Source organism: Schistocerca gregaria, chromosome 2 (genome assembly GCF_023897955.1).
Source record: "Schistocerca gregaria isolate iqSchGreg1 chromosome 2, iqSchGreg1.2, whole genome shotgun sequence".
Classification (NCBI taxonomy): Eukaryota; Metazoa; Arthropoda; class Insecta; order Orthoptera; family Acrididae; genus Schistocerca; species Schistocerca gregaria.
This window is the reverse complement of record NC_064921.1, coordinates 573,478,202-573,500,825: the sequence shown is the minus strand read 5'-3', so window position 1 is coordinate 573,500,825 and position 22,624 is coordinate 573,478,202. Positions and strand designations below refer to the sequence as shown.

General features: G+C 39.0%; 3 protein-coding genes across 5 annotated transcripts in view; 1 reads left to right on the top strand and 2 right to left on the bottom strand.

Annotated features, from left to right (window-relative positions):
• Positions 1–22,624, bottom strand: part of LOC126333149 (uncharacterized) — a 229,801-nt gene that overhangs the window by 92,880 nt on the left and 114,297 nt on the right. The window lies entirely within an intron of this gene.
• The window catches only part of LOC126333081 (uncharacterized), a 330,586-nt gene that overhangs the window by 233,835 nt on the left and 74,127 nt on the right, over positions 1–22,624 (bottom strand). The window lies entirely within an intron of this gene.
• LOC126333107 (cullin-1-like) overlaps positions 1–22,624 on the top strand; it is a 53,249-nt gene that overhangs the window by 19,416 nt on the left and 11,209 nt on the right. For both annotated transcript variants that reach the window (XM_049996713.1, XM_049996714.1), the window contains 2 exons: positions 14,728–15,213; positions 19,864–20,126. In XM_049996713.1, the coding sequence (XP_049852670.1) occupies positions 14,728–15,213; positions 19,864–20,126 (749 nt within the window). The remainder of the gene's footprint in view (positions 1–14,727; positions 15,214–19,863; positions 20,127–22,624) is intronic.

Sequence of the window (22,624 nt, the reverse complement as noted above, 5' to 3'; positions counted from 1 at the left end):
CATACCTAGTATAGACTGGGATGTCTACGGATTCATTACAGGTGGTACAGACAAGCCGTTGTGTGAATTACTTCTGAACACATTATCCGAAAACTGTCTTGAGCAGCTAAATCAACATCCAATGTGTAATGGAAATATTTTAGATCTGGTAGCCACAAACAGACCACACCTCATCAACGGTGTCAGTGTTGAGACAGGGATTAGTGATCATGATGCTGTCATTACGACTATGGTTACGAAAGTTAAAAAGTTGGTCAAGAAGGCTAGGAGAGTATTCTTACTAGAAAGAGCACATAAGCGTCCCACTTAGTAAATGAATCAACTTCATTTACTTCCGGTACGATGTACGTGGAAGAATTATGGGCAAATTTTAAACACATTGTAAATCACGCATTGGAGAAGTATGTGCAGAAAAAGTGGGTTACGGACGGAAAAGACGCACCGTGGTTTAACAACGCAATTCGGAGAATGCTCAGGAAGCAAAGACAGTTGCACTCGCGGTACAAGAAAGATCAGGAGAATGAGGACAGGCAAAAGTTAGTAGAGATTTACGCTGCTGTAAAAAGAGCGATGCGCGAAGCATACAACCACTACCACTGTCATACCTTAACAAAAGATCTTGCGAAAACCCAAGGAAATTCTGGTCTTACGTAAAATCGGTAAGCGGGTCGAAGGCTTCCATCCAGTCACTCACTGATCAGTCTGGCCTGGCAATGGAAGACAGCAAAACGAAAGCTGAAATTTTAAATTTTGCATTTGAGAAATCTTTCACACAGGAGGATCGTACAAACATACTGCCATTTGAGTCTCGTACAGATTCCCATATGGAGGACATAGTGATAGACATCCCTGGGGTTGTGAAGCAGCGGAACGAGTTGAAAATAAATAAATCGCCAGGTCCTGATGGGATTACAATTCGGTTTTACAGAGAGTACTCTACTGCATTGGCTCCTTATTTAGCTTACATTTATCGCGAATCTCTTGCCTAACGTAAAGTCCCGAGTGACTGGAAAAAAGCACAGGTGACGCCTGTATATAAGAACAGTAGAAGGACGGATCCTCAAAATCACAGACCAATATCCTTAACATTGGTTTGTTGCAGGATTCTCGAACATATTCTCAGTTCGAATATAATGAATTTCCTTGAGACAGAGAAGTTTCTATCCATGCGTCAGCACAGCTTTAGAAAGCATCGCTCCTGTGAAATGCAACTCGCCCTTTTTTCACATGATAGGTTGCGAACCATGGGGGAAGGGTATCAGACAGATGCCATATTCCTTGACTTATGGAAAGCATTTGACTTGGTGCCCCGCTGAAGACTCCTAACTAAGGTACAAGCATATGGGATTGGTTCCCAAATATGTGAGTGGCTCGAAGACTTCTTGAGTAATAGAACCCAGTATGTTGTCTGCGATGGTGAGTGTTCATCGGAGGTGAGGGTATCATCTGGAGTGCCCCAGGAAAGTGTGGTAGGTCCGCTGTTGTTTTCTATCTACGTAAATGATCTTTTGGATAGGGTGGATAGCAATGTGCGGCTGATTGCTGATGTTGCTGTGGTGTACGGGAAGGTGTCGTCGTTGAGTGACTGTAGGAGGATACAAGATGACTTGGACAGGATTTGTGATTGGTGTAAAGAATGACAGCTAACTCTAAATGTAGATAAATGTAAATTAATGCAGATGAATAGAAAAAAGAATCCCATAATGTTTGAATACTCCATTAGTAGTGTAGCGCTTGACACAGTCACGTCAATTAAATATGTGGGCATAACATTGCAGTGCAATATGAAGTAGGAAAAGCATGTAATGCCAGTTGTGGGGAAGGCGGATAGTCGTCTTCAGTTCATTGGTAGAATTTTAGGAAGATGTGGTTCATCTGTAAAGGAGACCACTTATAAAACGCTAATACGACCTACTCTTGAGTACTGTTCAAGTGTTTGAGATCCCTATCAGGTCGGATTGAGGGAGGACATAGAAGCATTTCAGAGGTGGCTGCTAGATTTGTTACTGGTAGGTTTGATCATCACACTCATCACACGAGTGTTACGGAAATACTTCAGGAACTCGGGTGGGTGTCTCTGGAGGAAAGGAGGCGTTCTTTTAGTGAATCGCTACTGAGGAAATTTAGAGAACCAGCATTTGAGGCTGACTGCAGTACAATTTTACTGCCGCCAACTTACATTTCACGGAAAGACCACAAAGATAAGATAAGAGAGATTAGGGCTCGTTCAGAGACATGTAGGCAGTCATTTTTCCCTCGTTCTGTTTGGGAGTGGAACAGGGAGAGAAGATGCTAGTTGTGGTACGAGGTACCCTCCGCCATGCACCGTATGGTGGATTGCGGAGTATGTATGTAGATGTAGATGTAGAAGAATCCACTATGTGATCAAAAGTATCTGGACACCTGCCTGAAAATGGCTTACAAGTTCATGGCGCTCTCCATCGGAAATGCTGGAGTTGGCCCACCCTTAGCCTTGATGACAGCTTACACTCTTCAATCAGGTGCTGGAAGGTTTCGTGGGGGAATGGCAGCCCATTCTTCATAGAGTGCTGCATTGAGGAGAGGTACCGACGTCAGTCGGTGAGGCCTGGCATGAAGTCAATGTTCCAAAACATCCCAAAGGTATTTTATAGGATTAGGTTAGGACTCTGTGCAGACCAGTCCATTACAGGGGATTTTATTGTTGTGTAACCACTCCGCCACAGGCCATGCATTATGAACAGGTGCTCGATCATGTTGAAAGATGCAATCACCATCCCCGAATTGCTCTCCAACAGGGGAAGCAAGAAGGTGCTTAAAACATCAATTTAGGCCTGTGTCGTGATAGTGCCATGCGAAACAACAAGAGGCGCAAGCCCCCTCCATGAAAAACACAACCACACCATAACACCACCACCTCCGAATTTTCCTGTTTGCACTGCACACGCCGACAGATGACGTTCACTGGGCATTTGCCGTACCCTGCCATTGTATCGCCACATTGCGTACCATGATTTATGTCTCTACATGTTTTTCCACTGTTCAATCATCCAATGCTTATGCTCCTTACAACAAGCAAGGCGTTGTTTGGGTTAGGAGCAGCCGCTCGACCGTGAAATCCAAGTTTACTCACCTTCCGCCTAACTGTCATAGTACTTGCAGTGGATCCTGATGCAGTTTGGAATTCCTCTGTGATGGTCTGGATACATGTCTGCACACATTATACATTACACATTACAACCCTCTTCAACTGTTGGCGGTCTCTGTCAGTCAACAGATGAGGTTGGCCTGTGCTGTACGTGTCCCTTCATGTTTCCACTTCACTACCACATCAGAAACAGTGAACCTAGGGATATTTTAAGAGCGTGGAAATCTCGCATACAGGTGTATGACACAAGTGACACCTGATCACCTTACCAAGTTCGAAGACCGAAAGTTCCCCGGAGTGCCCCATTCTGTTCTCTCACGATGTCTACTGACGACTGAGGTCACTGATATGGAGTACTTGGCAGAAGGTGGCAGCACAATGCACCTAATATGAAAAACGTATGTTTTTGGAGGTGTCCAGATATTTTTGATCACATAGTGTAGGTCACATTAGTGTCATGTATATCTCCTTTACAGATGAACCACATTACCATTCGGGATATTTAAACAATGTGGCTGCTAATATCCAAATATTACGAGTTCGTTTTTCATACTCATTCACATAGACATACATTTTTCTACATTTAGAGCTAGCTGCCATTCATCACTCCAACCAGAAATTTTGACCAAGTCATCTTTTATCCTCCTACAGTCACTAAACTTCAACAACTTCCCATGAACTACAGCATCATCAGCAAACAACTGTAGGTTGCGGTCCACACTGCGCGCCAGATCATTTATCGATACAGAAAATAACAGCAGTTCTATCATACTTCTCTGGGACACTCCTGACTAACCCCTTGTCTCTGATGAACAGTCACCACTGACCACTACATACTGGATTCTACCACTTAGGAAGTCTTTGAGGTAATCACATACAGGGTGCTTCAAAAAGGTACGGCCAAACTTTCAGGAAACTTTCCTCACACACAAAGAATGAAAATATATTATGTGGACAAGTGTTCGGAAACGCTTACTTTCCACATTAGAGCTCATTTTATTACTTCTCTTCAAATCACATTAATCATGGAATGGAAAGACACAACAACAGAACATACCAGTGTGACTTCAAACACTTTGTTACAGGAAATGTTCAAACTGTCCTCCGTTAGCGAGGATATATGCATCCACCCTCTGTCGCATGGAATCCCTGATGCGCTGATGCAGCCCTGGAGAATGGCGTATTGTATCACTGCTGTCCACAATACGAGCACGAAGAGTCTCTACATTTGGTACCGGGGTTGCGTAGACAAGAGCTTTCAAATGCCCCCATAAATGAAAGTCAAGAGGGTTGAGGTCAGGAGAGCATGGAAGCCATGAAATTGGTCCACCTCTACCAATCCATCGGTCACAGAATCTGTTGTTGAGAAGCATATGAACACTTCGACTGAAATATGCAGGAGCTCCATCATGCATTAACCACATGTTGTGTCGTACTTGTAAAGGCACATGTTCTAACAACACAGGTAGAGTATCCCGTATGAAATCATGATAATGTGCTCCATTGAGCGTAGGTGGAAGAACATGGGGCCCTATCAAGACATCACGAACAATGCCTGCCCAAATGTTCACAGAAATCTGTGTTGATGACGTGATTGCACAATTCCGTGCGGATTCTCATCAGCCCACACATGTTGATTGTGAAAATTTACAATTTGATCACGATGGAATGAAGCCTCATGTGTAAAGAGAACATTTGCACTAAAATGAGGACTGACACATTGTTGGATGAGCCATTCGCATAGGTATATCCGTGGAGGCCAATCAGCTGCTGATATTGCCTGCACACACTGTACATGGTACGGAAACAACTGGTTCTCCCGTAGCACTCTCCATACAGTGATGTGGTCAATATTACCTTGTACAGCAGCAACTTCTCTGACGCTGACATTAGGGTTATCATCAACTGCACAAAGAATTGCCTCGTCCATTGCAGGTGTCCTCGTCGTTCAAGGTCTTCCCCAGTCGCGAGTCATAGGCTGGAATGTTCCGTGCTCCCTAAGACGCCGATCAATTGCTTCGAACGTCTTCCTGTTGGGACACCTTCGTTCTGGAAATCTGTCTCGATACAAATGTACCGCGCCACAGCTATTGCCCCGTGCTAATCCACACATCAAATGGGCATCTGCCAACTCCATATTTGTAAACATTGCACTGACTGCAAAACCATGTATGTGATGAACACTAACCTGTTGATGCTACGTACTGATGTGCTTGATGCTAGTACTGTAGAGCAATGAGTCGCATGTCAACACAAGCACCGAAGTCAACATTACCTTCCTTCTATTGGGCCAACTGGCGGTGAATCGAGGAAGTACAGTACATACTGACGAAACTAAAATGAGCTCTAACATGGAAATTAAGTGTTTCCGGACACATGTCCACATAACATCTTTTCTTTATTTGTGTGTGAGGAATGTTTCCTGAAAGTTGGGCCGTACCTTTTTGTAGCACCCTGTATATGGTTACCTATTCCATACGCTTGTACCTTTGTTAACAGTCTGCAATTAGGCACCGTGTCAAATGCTTTTCAGAAATCTAGAAATGCAGAATCTGCTTGTTGCCCTTTGCCCTTAGTTCAGAGTGTATCATGTGAGAAAAGGTCAAAATGTCAAACTGAGTTTAACACAAGCAATGTCTTCTAAAACCATGCTGATTTGTGGACATAAGCTTCTCAGTCTCAAGAAAATTTATTGCATTCGAACTCAGAATTTGTTCAAGAATTCTGCAGCAAACCAATGTTAATTCTGCTGGTTTGTGTTTTTTTCCCTTTTTATACACTGACATCATCTATGCTTTTTACTGGTCACATGGAACTTTGCACTGGGTGAGATATTTGTGATAAATACAAGCTACATAATGGGCTACTGCCATGGAGTACTCTTTGCAAAATTGAACAGGGATTTTATCTGGACCTGGTGGCTTATTTGTTTACAACTCTTTTGGTTGTTACTATGCTGTCCATACTGCAATCTATTTGATGGTCAAATGACAGCATATTGGTATGATTCTCCTGCATTGACGATTTTTTAAACACGAAATATAAAACTTCAGCTTTTGGTTTCCTATCTTTAACTGCCATGCCAAAATGGTCACTGAATGACTGGATGGAAACCACAGACCCACTTAGTAATTTTAGATAGCACCAGAATTTCCTCGGGTTCTCAGCTAGATCTCTTGTTAAGATATGATGGTAGTAGTGTTGTATGCCTTGTACATAGATCTTTTCACAGACACACAAAACTCTACTAACCTTTGCCTGTCATCATTTGCGCATTCTGTTTTGAACTGAGAGGGCAATGGCCTTTGCTTGCTCAGCATTTTCCGTATTACGCTGTTAAACCATGGTGGGTCCTTAATCCATTTCCTAGCCACATATATGCCTAGATCATGATTTAACATCTTTTTAAACTTTGCCCATAATTGCTCTGTCCCCCTCATACTGGAACAAAGTGATGCCATTTCAGTGTCTAAGTGAGATGCTAACAACTGCTTATTTTTCTACTAGTAAAACTCTGCTAGCCTTCCTGACTGATTTATTAACTTTCATGCCAGTCACTCACTATGAAGACATCATGACCACTAATCCCCATCTCCATACTAACACCACCGATAAGATCCGGCCCGTTTGTAGCTACAAGGTCTAAGATATTTTCATTGCTTATGGGCTCCCAAACTAGCATACAGGGCTAAGTGGATAAATGACAGGCATCAAATACAAACACTGAGGGTTCAAATGTCTGTTTGATATCCTGTTGATCCCACGGCTTTTCCTGGAGCTTATTACTTCTTTCATCTCTGGTAATGGTTTGTTAATACGAAGACTGTCAAGTTACACTGTGGTTTTGGTTTCACAATGAACTGCAGAACACTCCATTTGCTGGGTAAGACAGTTTGGTGGTTAGAGAAAAGCAAGGGTATAAAATACTGAATAGAACCATGCCTAGCAAATGACTGGTGCTCAAACCAACCTTCAGGTTATGGCTAGATTTACTTTTTATCTTTTCTACGTGTTATTTATTGCACTTTTTCTGTTATTAGTTATGGTCATTACCTGTAGGCTATAATGAACATTTTAATTAAAACTAAATGAATTGTTTACTGTCATTCAGAACAACCTACTACATCTTAAAAGTACTTTACCAACCTGCCTTACAGGTCTGAAAATTACATAGAGACTAATCAGCATCTGGATTTGATTTGTGATTTTACTTATGTCTGTGTGTGATACTCTTACCTGATTCATCTAATAAGGTGAGGTGGTTACTGGTAAGACACTGGACTTGCATTCACAAGCATGACAGTTCAAATCCCTGAACAGCCAACCAGATTTAGGTTCCAAATTGTTTCCCTAATTGCTTTCCTTTGAAAAGTACATAACCAGCATTCCTCTCTCCCATCCCTGATCTCGGGTTGTGCTTTCCCTCTATGACCTTGCTGGCGTGGGACATGAAACTCTATTCTTCCTTCCTTCCTTGATTCCTTGAGTTATTTTTGCTGTCCATTCAGTTTTTTTTTCCATGGTTCTAAGTCAGTAATTTTGTTTTAAACACTTTACTCCCAGAGAGAAATTTCAATGTGATTGTAGAAACAGTGTTTGAGCACTTCTCTGTTGGTACTACCACAAAATATGCAGCAGTTTGTGACTATTTAAATGCATAAGAGATTGTTGTTGTCTTCAGTCCTGAGACTGGTTTGATGCAGCTTTCCATGCTACTCTATCCTGTGCAAGCTTCTTCATCTCCCAGTACCTAATGCAACCTACATCCTTCTGAATCTGATTAGTGTATTCATCTCTCGGTCTCCCTCTACGATTTTTACCCTCCATGCAGCCCTCCAATACCACATTGGTGATCCCTAGATGCCGCCGAACATGTCCTACCAACCGATCCCTTCTTCTAGTCAAATTGTGCCACAAATTTCTCTTCTCTCCAATTCTATTCAATACCTCCTCATTAGTTATGTGATCTACCCACCAAATCTTCAGCATTCTCCTGTAGCACCACATTTCAAAAGCTTCTATTCTCTTCTTGTTCAAACTAGTTATTGTCCATGTTTCACTTCCATACATGACTACACTCCAAACAAATACTTTCAGAAACGACTTCCTGATACATAAATCTATATTCGATGTTAACAAATTTCTCTTCTTCAGAAACGCTCTCCTTGCCATTGCCAGTCTACATTTTATATCCTCTCTACTTTGACCATCATCATTTATTTTACTTCCTAAATAGCAAAACTCCTTTACTACTTTAAGTGTCTCATTTCCTAATCTAATTCCCTCAGCATCACCCGATTTAATTTGACTACATTCCATTATCCTCGTTTTGCTTTTGTTGATGTTCATCTTATATCCTCCTTTCAAGACACTGTTCATTCCGTTCAACTGCTCTTCCAAGTCCTTTGCCGTCTCTGACAGAATTACAATGTCATTGGCGAACCTCAAAGTTTTTACTTCTTCTCCATGAATTTTAATGCCTACTCCAAATTTTTCTTTTGTTTCCTTTACTGCTTGCTCAATATATAGATTGAATAACATCAAGGAGAGGCTACAACCCTGTCTCACTCCCTCCCAACCACTGCTTCCATTTCATGCCCCTCAACTCTTATAACTGCCATCTGGTTTCTGTACAAATTGTAAATAGCCTTTCGCTCTCTGTATTTTACCCCTGCCACCTTTAGAATTTGAAAGAGAGTATTCCACTCAACACTGTCAAAAGCTTTCTCTAAGTCTACAAATGCTAGAAATGTAGGTTTGCCTTTTCTTAATCTTTCTTCTAAGATAAGTCGTAAGGTCAGATTTGCCTCATGTGTTCCAACATTTCTACAGAATCCAAACTGATCCTCCTCGAGGTCTGCATCTACCAGTTTTTCCATTTGTCTGTAAAGAATTCACGTTAGTATTTTGCAGCTGTGTCTTATTAAACTGATAGTTCGGTAATTTTCACATTTGTCAGCACCTGCTTTCTTTGGGATTGGAATTATTATATTCTTCTTGAAGTTTGAGGGTATTTCACCTGTCTCATACATCTTGCTCACCAGCTGCTAGAGTTTTGTCATGACTGGCTCTCCCAAGGCCGTCAGTAGTTCTAATGGAATGTTGTCTACTCCTGGGGCCTTGTTTCGACTCAGGTCTTTCAGTGCTCTGTCAAACTCTTCACGCAGTATCGTATCTCCCATTTCATCTTCATCTACATCCTCTTTCATTTCAATAATATTGTCCACGAGTACATCGCCCTTGTGTAGACCCTCTATATACTCCTTCCACCTTTCTGCTTTCCCTTCTTTGCTTAGAACTGGGTTTCCATCTGAGCTCTTGACGTTCATGCAAGTGGTTCTCCAAAAGTCTCTTTAATTTTCCTGTAGGCAGTATCTATCTTACCTTCGTGAGATAAGCCTCTACATCCTTACATTTGTCCTCTAGCCATCCCTGCTTAGCCATTTTGCACTTCCTGTCGATCTCATTTTTGAGACGTTTATATTCCTTTTTGCCTGCTTCGTTTACTGCATTTTTATATTTTCTCCTTTCATCAATTAAATTCAATATTTCTTCTGTTACCCAAGGATTTCTAGCAGCCCTCGTCTTTTTACCTACTTGATCCTCTGCTGCCTTCACTACTTCATCCCTCAGAGATTATTAATAACAAAGTCTGGACTTTTTGCAGGATTTTAGCTTTTATTAAACGAACACTTTTGAATCAAAATTTGGCTTCATTATATATATTTGCTTGTGAATGAGCCCATTATGACTACACAAAGTACTTAGTGGTGTGCATTTGCCTTTTTTTTGTGTCCATACTTCTTTCATACTTTTGTTGCGGACTCTTCTTTTATTTCTTGAGACCATGGTGTTCCAATCTTCTTTGGTTTCTCCTCTTGGTCAAGAATTTTGGATCTGAAGATATTCCTGTTTTGGATATCCTCTGGTGTAATTCCTGCTAGTTTCAGATCTGTTTTGATTTCGCCAATCCATTTCACTGGGTCTGTTTTAGATTTACTCCTGTTTTCATAGAATTCAACTACTTGCTTTGTAAGAGTGTCTGGATTCATTCTTTTGATGTGTCCATTGAATCTTAATCTGTGTTTTCTAATGTCACTGTGAATATTAGAATATTGTTTGATTTCCTGTTTGCCTCTGAGCTGATACTGCTCATATACAAGTTTTGGGCCTAAAATTTTTCTTATGATCTTCTGCTCCTTTTTCTGAACGTTTTCTATGTCTGTTTTCCTCTTTAAAATTAGTGTCACTGATCCATATAGGTAGTCTGGTTTTATGATGGTATTGTAATGTTGTAGTTTTGTGTGCTTGGAGACACATTTTTTTAAAATGTGGCATTAGGCATTATTATTATTATTATTATTATTATTATTATTATTATTATTATTATTATCATCTAGGGATGCTACAAATTTACTTTGTTTTCAGAGTGACAAATATGATATAAAAAGTGAAAAACTTACACTCAATGTGGGATACAACCCTCAGAAATAAGTGTAAGATAAATAATGGAAAACAGTAGTAGTTATAGTAGAAAATAAATAATGGAAAACAGTAGTAGTTATAATAGAAGATGAGGGCAGTTTATGATAGTTAATACAAAGTAGACTAACAAAGGCCTAATTAGTTTGGTAGATTTAAACTAAGGGCACTGGCAGTGACACATGTGAAAGAAATTGTGGGGGAAAACATGGTAGAACACAAGTAATGAAGAGCGATGAAAAAAAGTAGCACAACTGATAAAAAACCAAAAGGGAAAGATAATTTTCTCTTTTTATTTTAAGATACTTCTTCAAAGTTGAACTAAAGAACTTCATCCAATTTGAGAAACAGTACAGACACTAATTGGTACAGTACTTAACAGATTTCTGTCTTTGCAGTCATAAATTTATCAGAAAGTATATTCTTGAAAAGTTTTAACTATTATGGATTTTTTGTTACATGTGTTCTCTTTAAAAAATAATAATGTATTTTATATATTTTTAAACACCTCACTTGGAAGTTCCAAGTGTCATATTTTCTAATACTTTGACTTTCTATCCTCAGAGTTCGCCTTTTTGCTGGTACCACAGTACTGGTGCTGAAAGTATCTATTCTCATTTCAGTTAAATCTGTCTGCTGGAAACCTTTTCCATTTGTGTTATTCTTTTACATGTGAGGAATTTATACTTTAATGTTCATTGCCTTTGTTCATACCAGTTTGTAAAATGGGTGATGAGTTTTCACTAGCTTTGTGCATCACAGATAAATTTCTGTGCACAGTGTGACTCTGCAAGCTTATTTTCTGTGAAAGTTGATGGAGTTTCTATGTCATAACAGTAGACTACATATTGATAATTAATCTAGAACATAAAATTATCATTTTAAAACTTCAAGAAAGTAATACAAATAATTGCTTTCCCAAAAGCTCAACAAATATTCTTGAGATACTCTTCTACAAGTTATGTATACTGATATGTATCCAGTCACTTAGTGGAGGTTCCACACACAATTCCTCGGAGAGGTTATTAAAAAATTATTGAAAGGATGTAACAGCCACACTGTCAACAAATGATGCCCATGCAAGTTTGTTTTCTGCTCCCTTATGACTGGTAAGATTCATGCAATATGGTCTGAATTTTAATCCTCAAGAAATGTTCTTGGGTGTCCTATTAACTGAAGATTTTATCATTATGCAAAAAGATTCTGCAAGGGTCCTCCTTTGATCACAATTGTCATTAGAAATGATTTTGTAGCATTTATTGACCGGAATATCCCCTTTGGGATTCTGCTGCCATATTGCAAGTCTTTTCAGTTGACGCCACTTCTTTTCAGTTGACACCACTTCGTTGAGTTGAATGTCAATGATGATGAAAATGGTGATGAAGGACACCCAACACCCAGTCCCCTGCTGAGAACTGTACCTAGGCCCCCTAGCTTGGTAGGCAGTAACGCTACCGCTGTGCTACAGAGGCTGACAACATCCTAATATTCACTTATTATACTATTCTTCTCAGATGTGAATCTGGTAATGGGCCTGTTTGCAGCACTGCAGATTATTAGGTTTAAATCATAATATTATTTTATATTGTTCGTCCTATATAGATTTGACTATGTGGCCATTCTCAAGTGTTTGCATTAAAATCAACATACTTGTCTATGCCAAACAATTGTGGAATCAAGTGTGGTTGGCCAGGCTTTACAGTTAGGCATGACACGAAGTGTTACAAAAAAAGTGATTAGTCTGCACTCTCACTTACAAGCAAAAAGAACAACTTAAGTATGACAATAATGCCTATTGTCATGCTGAACACACACTGCTTCTACAACTGTGTGATGCAGACAAGTATGCTAAGTGTAACCCAAGAATATGTGTTTAATGATTTATATTTTACACTTGACAATGGCTACATAGCTGAAATTATGTAGTAGTGAACAATATAAAATAAAAATATAGTTTAATCCTGACAATAACAGCTAGTGTGGCAAATTGATAACATTCAAGAAAATTGTCATGGTCGTGGACCCCATTGCAATCATTCAAGAAATTTATCATGTCTGTGGACCCCATTGCAACTTATACACTGAAACAACTGGGGAACATTCTGATGAATGATGGCAACTTTGTCTCTAGATATAGCTACATTTGTGATCAGGTAAAATGCTGGCATGCCACACTTATATCTACCAAGCATTTGTGGTGAGAACAGCAGTCTATGAATTAATCTCTCCAATGCAACACAAGGAATGCTACTGCCTGATATGCCATAATGATAAGACACTGAACTTGCACTTCAGAAGACTGGGGTTGAGTTCCCTGCCTGGTAATCCAGTTTTTAGTTTTCTATGGTTTTCCTACACATTTTAAGGAAAATGCTGGGATTATTTGTTTGAAAAGGGCAAGATTGCTTTTTTCCCTATTCTTCTCCAATCTTCACTTGCACTCTGTCTCCAATGACTGTATCGTCAAGTAGATGATGAACCCAAACTTTCCAGAGTGTACTAGGAATCTGTTGCTAAGTTAGAAGATGACATGTTTAAATTATTATTACATGAGACACCAAACAAAAGTGTCTGTTGTTTGGTCTATGGGACTGACTATTAAAAATGATACAAACTACTCCATTGCTTCTATGTGCTTGCACATTGTTGAAACATGAAAAAATGGATTATATTGGGAGGTGTCTTTGGAGTATGACAAGAAACAGAACAAAATTATTTTAATAAATGTTCAGATGCATGCTAATATGACATACACTGCAATACAACTCAGATATCTGGGATACATATCTGACTGGATCAAAAAGAGATATACAAATATAAAGAAAGGGAGTCTGTGCAATTAGTAAAAGGCTGTTTGACTGCAAGAGGGAGAGACATCTCATGAGAACTTGCATTGGAAATTCAAAGAGCAAATTTTCAGGGTCTAGTTTTTAATATTCTTCAGACTGTTATGTATTGCTCTTGCAAGATATGCGAAGATAAAATTCAAGACATTTCACAGATAATTGTACCAGTATTTTGCCTTGTGCAGTTTGGTGGACCAGGGTCAGTTCAGAGAGTCTTCTGAAAGACATTGACTAAACTAGTGGATTAGGCATAGATTTTAAAACAGAGTAACTATTTGTTATGTCTGCAATTCCTTTATTTGGTATTATTATTGATATAATTGCTACTACTACTACTACTACTACTACTACTAATAATAATAATAATAATAATATATCATTAAGGACCTAAGTAATAGTTCTCTTCGAGTTGAACAGAAATCTGCATTAAGTAATGATTATTAACCAAGTTTTGTTTATTTGATACTGTGTCCAAATATGACATATTATGAATATTATATGAAACTAGATGATAGGGTTATACAAGTTACAGAAATAAAATATAAAATTCATTAAAAAAAGAGATGAAATGAGCTGGATCAAACTGGTCTTCAATTAGAATACCATGTCAACAACAACATTAAAAACAAACTTGAGAGGAAATTATTCTTGATACAATGTACAAAATGAACACACTCTTACTCAATAAGGGCACTGTTAGCCGCACTTTTGAGTTCTACCACCACCTACATCATCATTATCATCTTCACTATCATCATGTGACTTCTCCATGTATTAGTGGCATCAGCTATATGTAGCCATGTCACCCATTCACCTCCCTACCATCATATAGTTTTTATCTCAATTTTTACATCTCTTGGCATCCAGTGAAGAACTTCCTTGGACCATCCTCCTTGTTACTTGCACCAACCATTTCCAATACATTTCAGTTACAATCACAACTATGCATTCCACTGCAATTTATTCCATAACCATTTTTTTTTTTTCATACAGTCTCTTCCAGCAATTCCAACATAAATCTCCCCATTGCTCACATCATGCTTAAGACTTTGGACTCACATTCAGGAGGATGGAGTTTGAAATCTTATGGTTGAATCCAGATTTAGATTTTCTGTGGCAAACAACATCAACCCCACGTGCAGTTGTATCTCTCTTGCTTGAAACAATAGAGAGACTTTCTCTTCACATAGCTAAGAAATAAAGATAGAGAAAGTAGTTTAAAGTGCACCAGAAATTTCAGTTCATATAGATGACAATATTATCTTGTTACAGAAAATGCCACGAAAAATGCCAAAGTCAAGAATCAAAGAAGATCTTATGACAGGCATAAATGCCTTTTTCAGCCAAGATGCAAGTGCTGGACTTAGTAAAAGACATTATATGGAACTATACACTTGTGTATACAATTTTTGTACTAATACTGCAGATAACCAAGATACTTTGGCAGCTGGATCAAGAGGCAGCATGGCCAGTGCTGCTTCTGAACTATATTTGTGTTTGCGTCATTTTCTAGAAAATCACATGGCTAATCTCCTATCTGGGATGAAAGATCTTTTAGCTGAAGATCTGTTGCTGCATTACACACAGTGTTGGGAAACATATCGTTTGAGGATACACGTATTAGATGGTATTTGTGGTTATCTAAACAGACACTGGATAAAACGTGAAGTTGAAGAAGGCCACAGGGATATCTTTGATATTTATCACACTGGCCTCTATGCATGGGTTTGTGGCATGTTCTGTCCACTAACTGTTCAGGTAAGATTACGTGTAAAATATGATTGCTTGATAGTTAACTATTAAAGAATATTCTGATGGGAGACAAATTTCACCAAATGAAGCTAATGTTATGAAATAAGAGAAACAGAAGTTTTTCTGTTATCATCATCATCATCATCTAACTAATTAATGGAAAATCTCATATAAAGATGTGAAACAATTACTAACAAAGAGATAGAGGGGCTGGCCAGTACTTACCTCAGCTCAGTACAGCCGATAGAAACACAAAAAACAACAAACAACCGAAAATTTAAGTTCCTGGCTTTCGGAATAAATGTTCCTTCATCAGGGAGGAGAGAGGGGAAAGAAAGGGAAGAAGGAAAAGTGGATTTAGTTACTCACAACCCAGGTTATGAAGCAACAGGGAAAGGAAAACAGGGAAGGTAGCAAGGATGGAGGCATGGTTGTCAGAGGGAAGCCAAAGATATTCTACTGTAGGTACTGTACCAGCTTCAAACCAAAGAGGATGCATACAGAAGTAAAGAGGTGTATAGTATAAAGATGTAGGATGAAAAGATGCATGAATGGCTAAAGAGGAAAGGGAAAGAGGAGAAGACTGGAAAGTAATTGGGAGTTCTTGATATCTTTGGCTTCCCTCTGACAACCATGCCTCCATCCTTGCTACCTTCCCTGTTTTCCTTTCCCTGTTGCTTCATAACCTGGGTTGTGAGTAACTAAATCCACTTTCCCTTCTTCCCTTTCTTTCCCCTCTCTCCTCTCCGATGAAGGAACATTTATTCCGAAAGCTAGTAACTTAAATTTTCGGTTGTTTTTTGTGTTTCTATCGGCTGTACTGAGCTGAGGTAAGTACTGGCCAGCCCCTCTATCATCATCATCATCATCATCATCATCATCATCATCAATCTAGCATGCAGTCCTGGATTCCCCTGCAAACTTCTCAATATATTACATTCTTTAGCTATATACATTCATGTTTCCAATATATATTCTTAAGTCATCTGCCCATCTTTCATTAGGTTATTGGTTCAGTCTTTTCATATCCATTATCATCTGCTGAGCTATGTATCTTTCCCAGCTACTACTTGTTTTAGTTGCAGGCATAATTATTTCTTCCATTCAAGTTTGTTGCACAATCTGTTTGTTTTCTAGCCTTTCATAGTAACTACCAACATGCATATCTCCACTGTTCACATCAAATGAGATGGTGCAATGGTTAAGATACATTCATTTGGGGGGACAGTTGTTCAAATCCCCATCCAACCATCCAGATTTAGGTTTTATGTGGTTTCCATAAATTGCTTTCCCCATAGTTAGGATAGTTTCTTTGAAAATGGCATGGCTGCTTTCCTTCCCCATCTTTTCTCAGTTTGAATAGGTGATCCGTCTCCAAGTGTTCTTGTTATCAATGAGACACTAAACTACAATTTTACTTCTATTTTCTTTCCTTTCTCTCAGTTTTTGTTAATGATTTTAATGTTGAAGTCCAAGTTTCACTACCGTAAGTCAAAACTGGTAATAAACAGTTATTGTAAACTTTCCTTTTCAGAAGCATTGGAAACTTAGCCTTAAAAAGTATTTAGTTTACCCAAAGCAGTCCACATTATTTTCACTCTCTTTCTGCTATCTGCTTAGCTGTTGCACATATTACAAGAATTGGTTTTCAGGCTTAATTTCAAACTTGTTCTACCAAGTTATTCTATTAGTTGCTGGTCTTTATTGGCACTAGAGATAAATTTGGAGGATTGTTCAAGTATATTCCTTCTTCTTTTGCAGACTTTAAGACTCTACAAACTTCTTGTAGATCTGCAGAAAGAATTTGGTTTGATATATCTCAATAAATTTTACATCTGTAAATAACTTGACAGGAAATATCAGGATTGCAGTTTGGCAGGTAGACTAGAGTGAGAGGTGTCAGATGGGGTGAGTAGAGGGAGAAAAGAAGTGTGAAATGGGTGGAGGAGTTGGGGATGGGTGGCTGATGATTTTGAGGGAGGCAGCAGGTGCATGGGATGGAAATGTGACACACTGCTGGTGCACCCATCCCCTGCACCTGCTGTGCCTCCCTCCCACATTCTAGCACATCTGCTGTCTACCTCGAATATACATGAAACAAGTATCATCATCAGAACATGTAGTCACATTACATAAAGTGTCTGCACAGTTAAATTAAATGAGGCTAGTTTTTTGTCAACTTTATGTGCACTGGACATCCAGTTTCATGGACTTGTTTTGCAACAGTTAATGATATAAATATGTGAACAAAAACATTGTTCAGATGAAATAGTGGGAAGAGGAAATCTAGACAGTTATGAAAGAAGATAAGTTACACATGTAAAGATGTTGAAATAAGAACTCAAAGTGTCGTAAATTGATATTTTATAGAAGATAATAGTACATCATTATTCATTGCTACTACGAGAAGAACTGTTGAAATAACAAATGTATCTTAGTCTAATATTTTCAGATTTCTGGCCTATGCTACAAGATTCATAGCTTTTTGGTGTATAATTTTCACCAGGACTTGAAAACCAGGAGAAAATTAATCAACTAGAGGAGGTACAACCAATTCAGTAGTTGCTGATACCTTAGATGTAACAGCATTTTTTTTTTTTTTTATGTAGGTTAACTAGAAATGAATATCCCAGTAGAGGAATGGAACACAAAGTTTAACATACTAGCATTTATGTTGCTAAGATACAATCTCAATGTTTAATATTTACAAATGAGGCAAAAGAGTAAGGGTGTTTAATTTCATATTGCAATTTGTCTATTATGGAATCTTGACTACATCTGATGTATTCAGACCAAATCAAACAACGAAAAGCCCAGGATGGAATAACAACAATATGGAAAAGGACAGACTGCTACTCACCACACAGAGGGGGTGTTGAAAATGCAGACATGCACAACGAGAATGAATACTAGAAATACCTAATTTTTCAGACAAAGTCTCCCAATGTCCTTGGTCTTGCTGCTATTGAACATTACCATTCCCAATACCTAATTAACTCCAAATCAACAACCTCCTTCGTGGTCAACATGACAAGCTATATCCTTACCCATAATTACCTCACCTTTGAAGACATCACCTACAAACAAATCCATCATACAGCAATGGGTGCATCCGCAAAGCACCATTCTATGCCAACCAGAATCTAAACTCTCTCACCTAGTTCAGATTCAGTGACGATATCTTTGTGATATGGACCGATGGTGAGAATACCTAATCCACATTCCTCCAGAAACTCAAAATCTCCTCCCTATTCACTTCGTCTGGTCTTTCTGAGCACAACTAGCCACCTTCCTCAATGTCGACCTCAACCTTGGGAATGGCTACATCAGTACCTCTGTCCACATGAAACCTACCAACCACCAATAAAACTTCCATTTTGACAGCTACCACCTATTCTACATCAAGAAGTCCCTTACACACAGCCTAGCCATTTGAGTTTTTGCATCTATTGTAATGACCAGTTCCTCTTCATATACACCAAGGCTCTCACTGAGGCCTTCACAGACCAAAATTACCCTCCCAACCTTGTCCAGAAACCAATCTCCCATGCTTTGTCTCACCAGTCACTTACCATCCCCCACATATTCACAGTCCTGTTACAAAGGAGCACTCCTCTTGTGACTCAGAACCACTCTCAGCAGTCCCTGTCCCCTTCCCTCCTTCCACTGCAGTGCACATACCTTCCATCCCACCAGTGCATCTACACATCCTTTCTTCTTATCTACTTCTCTCCTCTCCCCTACCCTCCCATCCCCCCTCCCCATATCTCTCCAGCACAGCCTTCCGAAGTTTCACCTAGCAGCCCTATCCTGTCCCCATAACATCCCTGCAAGCTGCTGCCACATACGTTACTAGCACTTGGCTCACTCCTACCTTGTTATCCCTCCCCCTCCCCATTACATGCCTCCTCCTTATCCCCACTGCCCACTCCATCAGATTGCTGCACACATCAGACACAGTCACAGTTGGGAATAAGTGCTGGGAGAAGTAGTGTGTGAGTTGTTGTTGTTGTGTGAATGTGTGGAAGTTCTACTTCTGAGGAACAAATCTGTCCAAAAGCTTAAATATTTCTAGTATTCTTCATTTGTTGTGCCTATCTGTGTGTGGTGAGTGGCCGTCTATCCTTTCTAACTGTTGCTATTACACTGTGGACTTTCCATGTTTGATTCCACTCCTTTCTGTGCCACATTAAGGCTGGCTGTTGTTTATTGTAAATCATTTCTCTTTCTAGTACGATGACGATCTGTTTCCTGTAGCAATGACAGTAACATGCAGGTTTCATGTAAACAAGGGTGCATTATTATGAACATATTATATATCATGTATTTCCTATTTCAAACCACAATGCTGAATTCTTTTCATTGTTAATATAAATGTAATCACTCATGATTACAAGCCAGGCAAAATAAGTGAATGAGTAACAAAGGGAAAACACTGATTGCACCGAAAGCTTATTTTTGTTACTTGCTGCTAATGGTAATTACTAAGTTTTTTTTTTTAATTCTTTCAGGCTCTCCTGATAAAAGTTTTGCCATTTTAAACTGACAAGGCTTGTTTGTTTGAAAGTGAGTCTGAAGCTCATGCTGTACAAGCATTTTTAACTGTAAATTGATTACAATTAACAGAGTTATAATATATCTTATAATCTGTTTCAGTTGACAGAAGCAGCATTATCACTAATTGATCGGGAGCGCCATGGAGAAACAGTGAAGAATATTCATCTGGTCCCACTTCTAGTACGTTGCATGGTAGAAATTGGTAGTATCAAGAGCTTTGACAGAGATGCTGATACTCAGGGCACAGAGCAGTGTCATCTGTATTTTTATCGTCGATATTTTGAACTTTATTTCATTGCAGAAACTCAACAATTCTATAACTTGGAATGCGCTGATTTCTTGTTTCACAATCCTGTATCCAGGTAATTTCCATTTAACTTATGTATATGTTAATAAATTTCTACATAATTCATGAAGTCATTTGAGGGTACTATAAGTCTAGTTGAATACAGTTGCCACAATTCCTGTATGAAGTGTTCTTTCTGTTACCACATTGGAATCTTTAGAAATAGTATAACTAAATATGGTTCCAGAACTCTTTCTAAACTCAGTGATTTAGCCAGCCATACAGGCAAAAACAGGAGGAAATAGAGAAAATACATCGAGAAAACCAGTTTCCTTTATTATAAGGTGTTTTTGAGAAGTATAGACTGTCTACTGATGGTTTTAGTTTTGTACAAAAGTAATTCACTTTTCCATGCAATCACCTTTCTCTTTTAAGCACTTTTTACAATGTGCGCCCTTCTGCCAAGACATTATTGACCTAATAATTCAGCCAGCTGTCAATGGCTGTCTTGATTTCCTTTCATCTTCAAATTTTTGTCCTCCAAGTCTTGTTTCACACACACACACACACACACACACACACACACACACACACACACACACACACACACACACACACACACACACAAAATAGTCACAATATGGAAGGTCAGGGTTGTAAGGTGGGAAGTTGAAAAGATTTAACAGAAATGCTAAATCTTATGGCTTGATACAAACATCAGTGGGTGCAGATGCAGTTTACAGGGGAGAACTACACTGAAAGACAGATTCTCACATTTCCGATTTTGTATTATGGGAGCTTCACAGTACACGTCAGCTGTAATTGGTGACCCATATTCCATACGACCAATTAAAAGAATTCCCTTTTAGTTTCAGAAAATACTAGCCATCATATTATACACAAGTAAAGAGATTACTTGAATTATTATTTTTTTGGTTTTGTCACAATTGTAGCAACACTGCATTGACATTTTGATTCTATGCAATGTAGAAATGAGCTATACACACATTGCCCATAAGTAGTGTGGAATAGCAAATCATTTTCATTTTATTGACAGTGGTACAAAAACATCTATCAACTTGACATTTTTTACTTTTTGTGTTGTCAGTAAGTATTTATTAGCACCCACTTTGCACATAATTAGTGATATCACAGGTTTAATATGAGGAAATTCATCACAGGTTTAATATGAGGAAATTCATCAGCCAGAGCACTAATCATCTGTCAGATCACAGTTGTTGGCACACTTGTTCCAAGATTTCATCAGTCTGGATACTAGGCCTTTCACTGTGATCTTCATTGTTCACATTTGTACTGCCACTTTAAAAGTCTTGACAAATGAAGTAGTGAAATACCTCCTGTTACTCCTCAAAGGTGCTGGCTGGCTTTATTAGAATTACAGAGACAGAAACTGCACAATAAACTCAGTTTCGGTGCAGGCAGCAATGAGCTAAGAACACATTTGTTTTGCTTCCCCGTGTAAATCAATCACATCAAAAAAGTATTAGCACCATTATCTAGCCTTTTCTGTACTCATTACTGTAGGCCCTCAAAGAGGCGCTACTAATGGTGAATTTGAGCAGATCTTGGACCGTTTCTACACTAAAACTAAATTACAGCATACACTTTGCAGCTGTCACAAGCAACAGTTTTCAAAGCCATTGGTGTTTTCTTTCACACACAGTCCCACGTCTACTGAATAAAAACAATGATTCCTGTGGTTACATAACAACCAACACATGGCACTGCACTCTTGCTACTTTGTTCTGAGCTGCCAACATCTAACTACAAGCAACATTACTTTTCAAACATGCCTCATACATACTATCTGATCAAAAGTATCCAGACACCTATTAGTGGACAGTAATATGTTGTGTGTCCACACTTCACCTATAAGATGGCTTGAACTCTTCTGGGGGACGTCTGTAGAGGAAGAGCAGCCGATTTTTTCCAAAGTTCTGAAAACAGAAAGGATAGTGACGGACACAGTGGTCTGGAGTGAAGTTGGTCCCAAAGGTGTTCTATGAGGTTCATGTACAGAGTATGGACAGGCCAGACCATTTCATCAGGAATGTTATTTTCCACAAACCACTCAGATACAAATATACATTGTCTTCAGACTGTTCCTCTACTGTATGCAGTAAACAATGATGTAACCTGTGTTCATATTCATCTTTATTTAGCATTTTCTTAACCGCATTAGGGAATCAGGCCCTAACACCGATAAACACTCCCATACTGTGACACCTCCTCCTTGGTACATCGCTGTTGGCATTACACATGATGGCAGGTAATGTTTTCGAGGCATTTCCAAACCCAGACTCTTCCATCAGATTGCAACAGGGTATAGCATGATGCATCACTCCAAATCATTCATTTCTAGTCATCTACTGTCCAGGTGGCATTGCTCTTTATGCTACCTAAAATGTCACTTAATATTGACTACAGAAATGTGTGGCTTATGAGGAGCTGTTTGACTGTTGTATCCCGTGCGTTTTAACTCTACGCACAGTCATTGCGTTAGGTAGACTGCTGGCAGCACTTTAGAAATCACAAGTAATCCCTTCTGTTGAT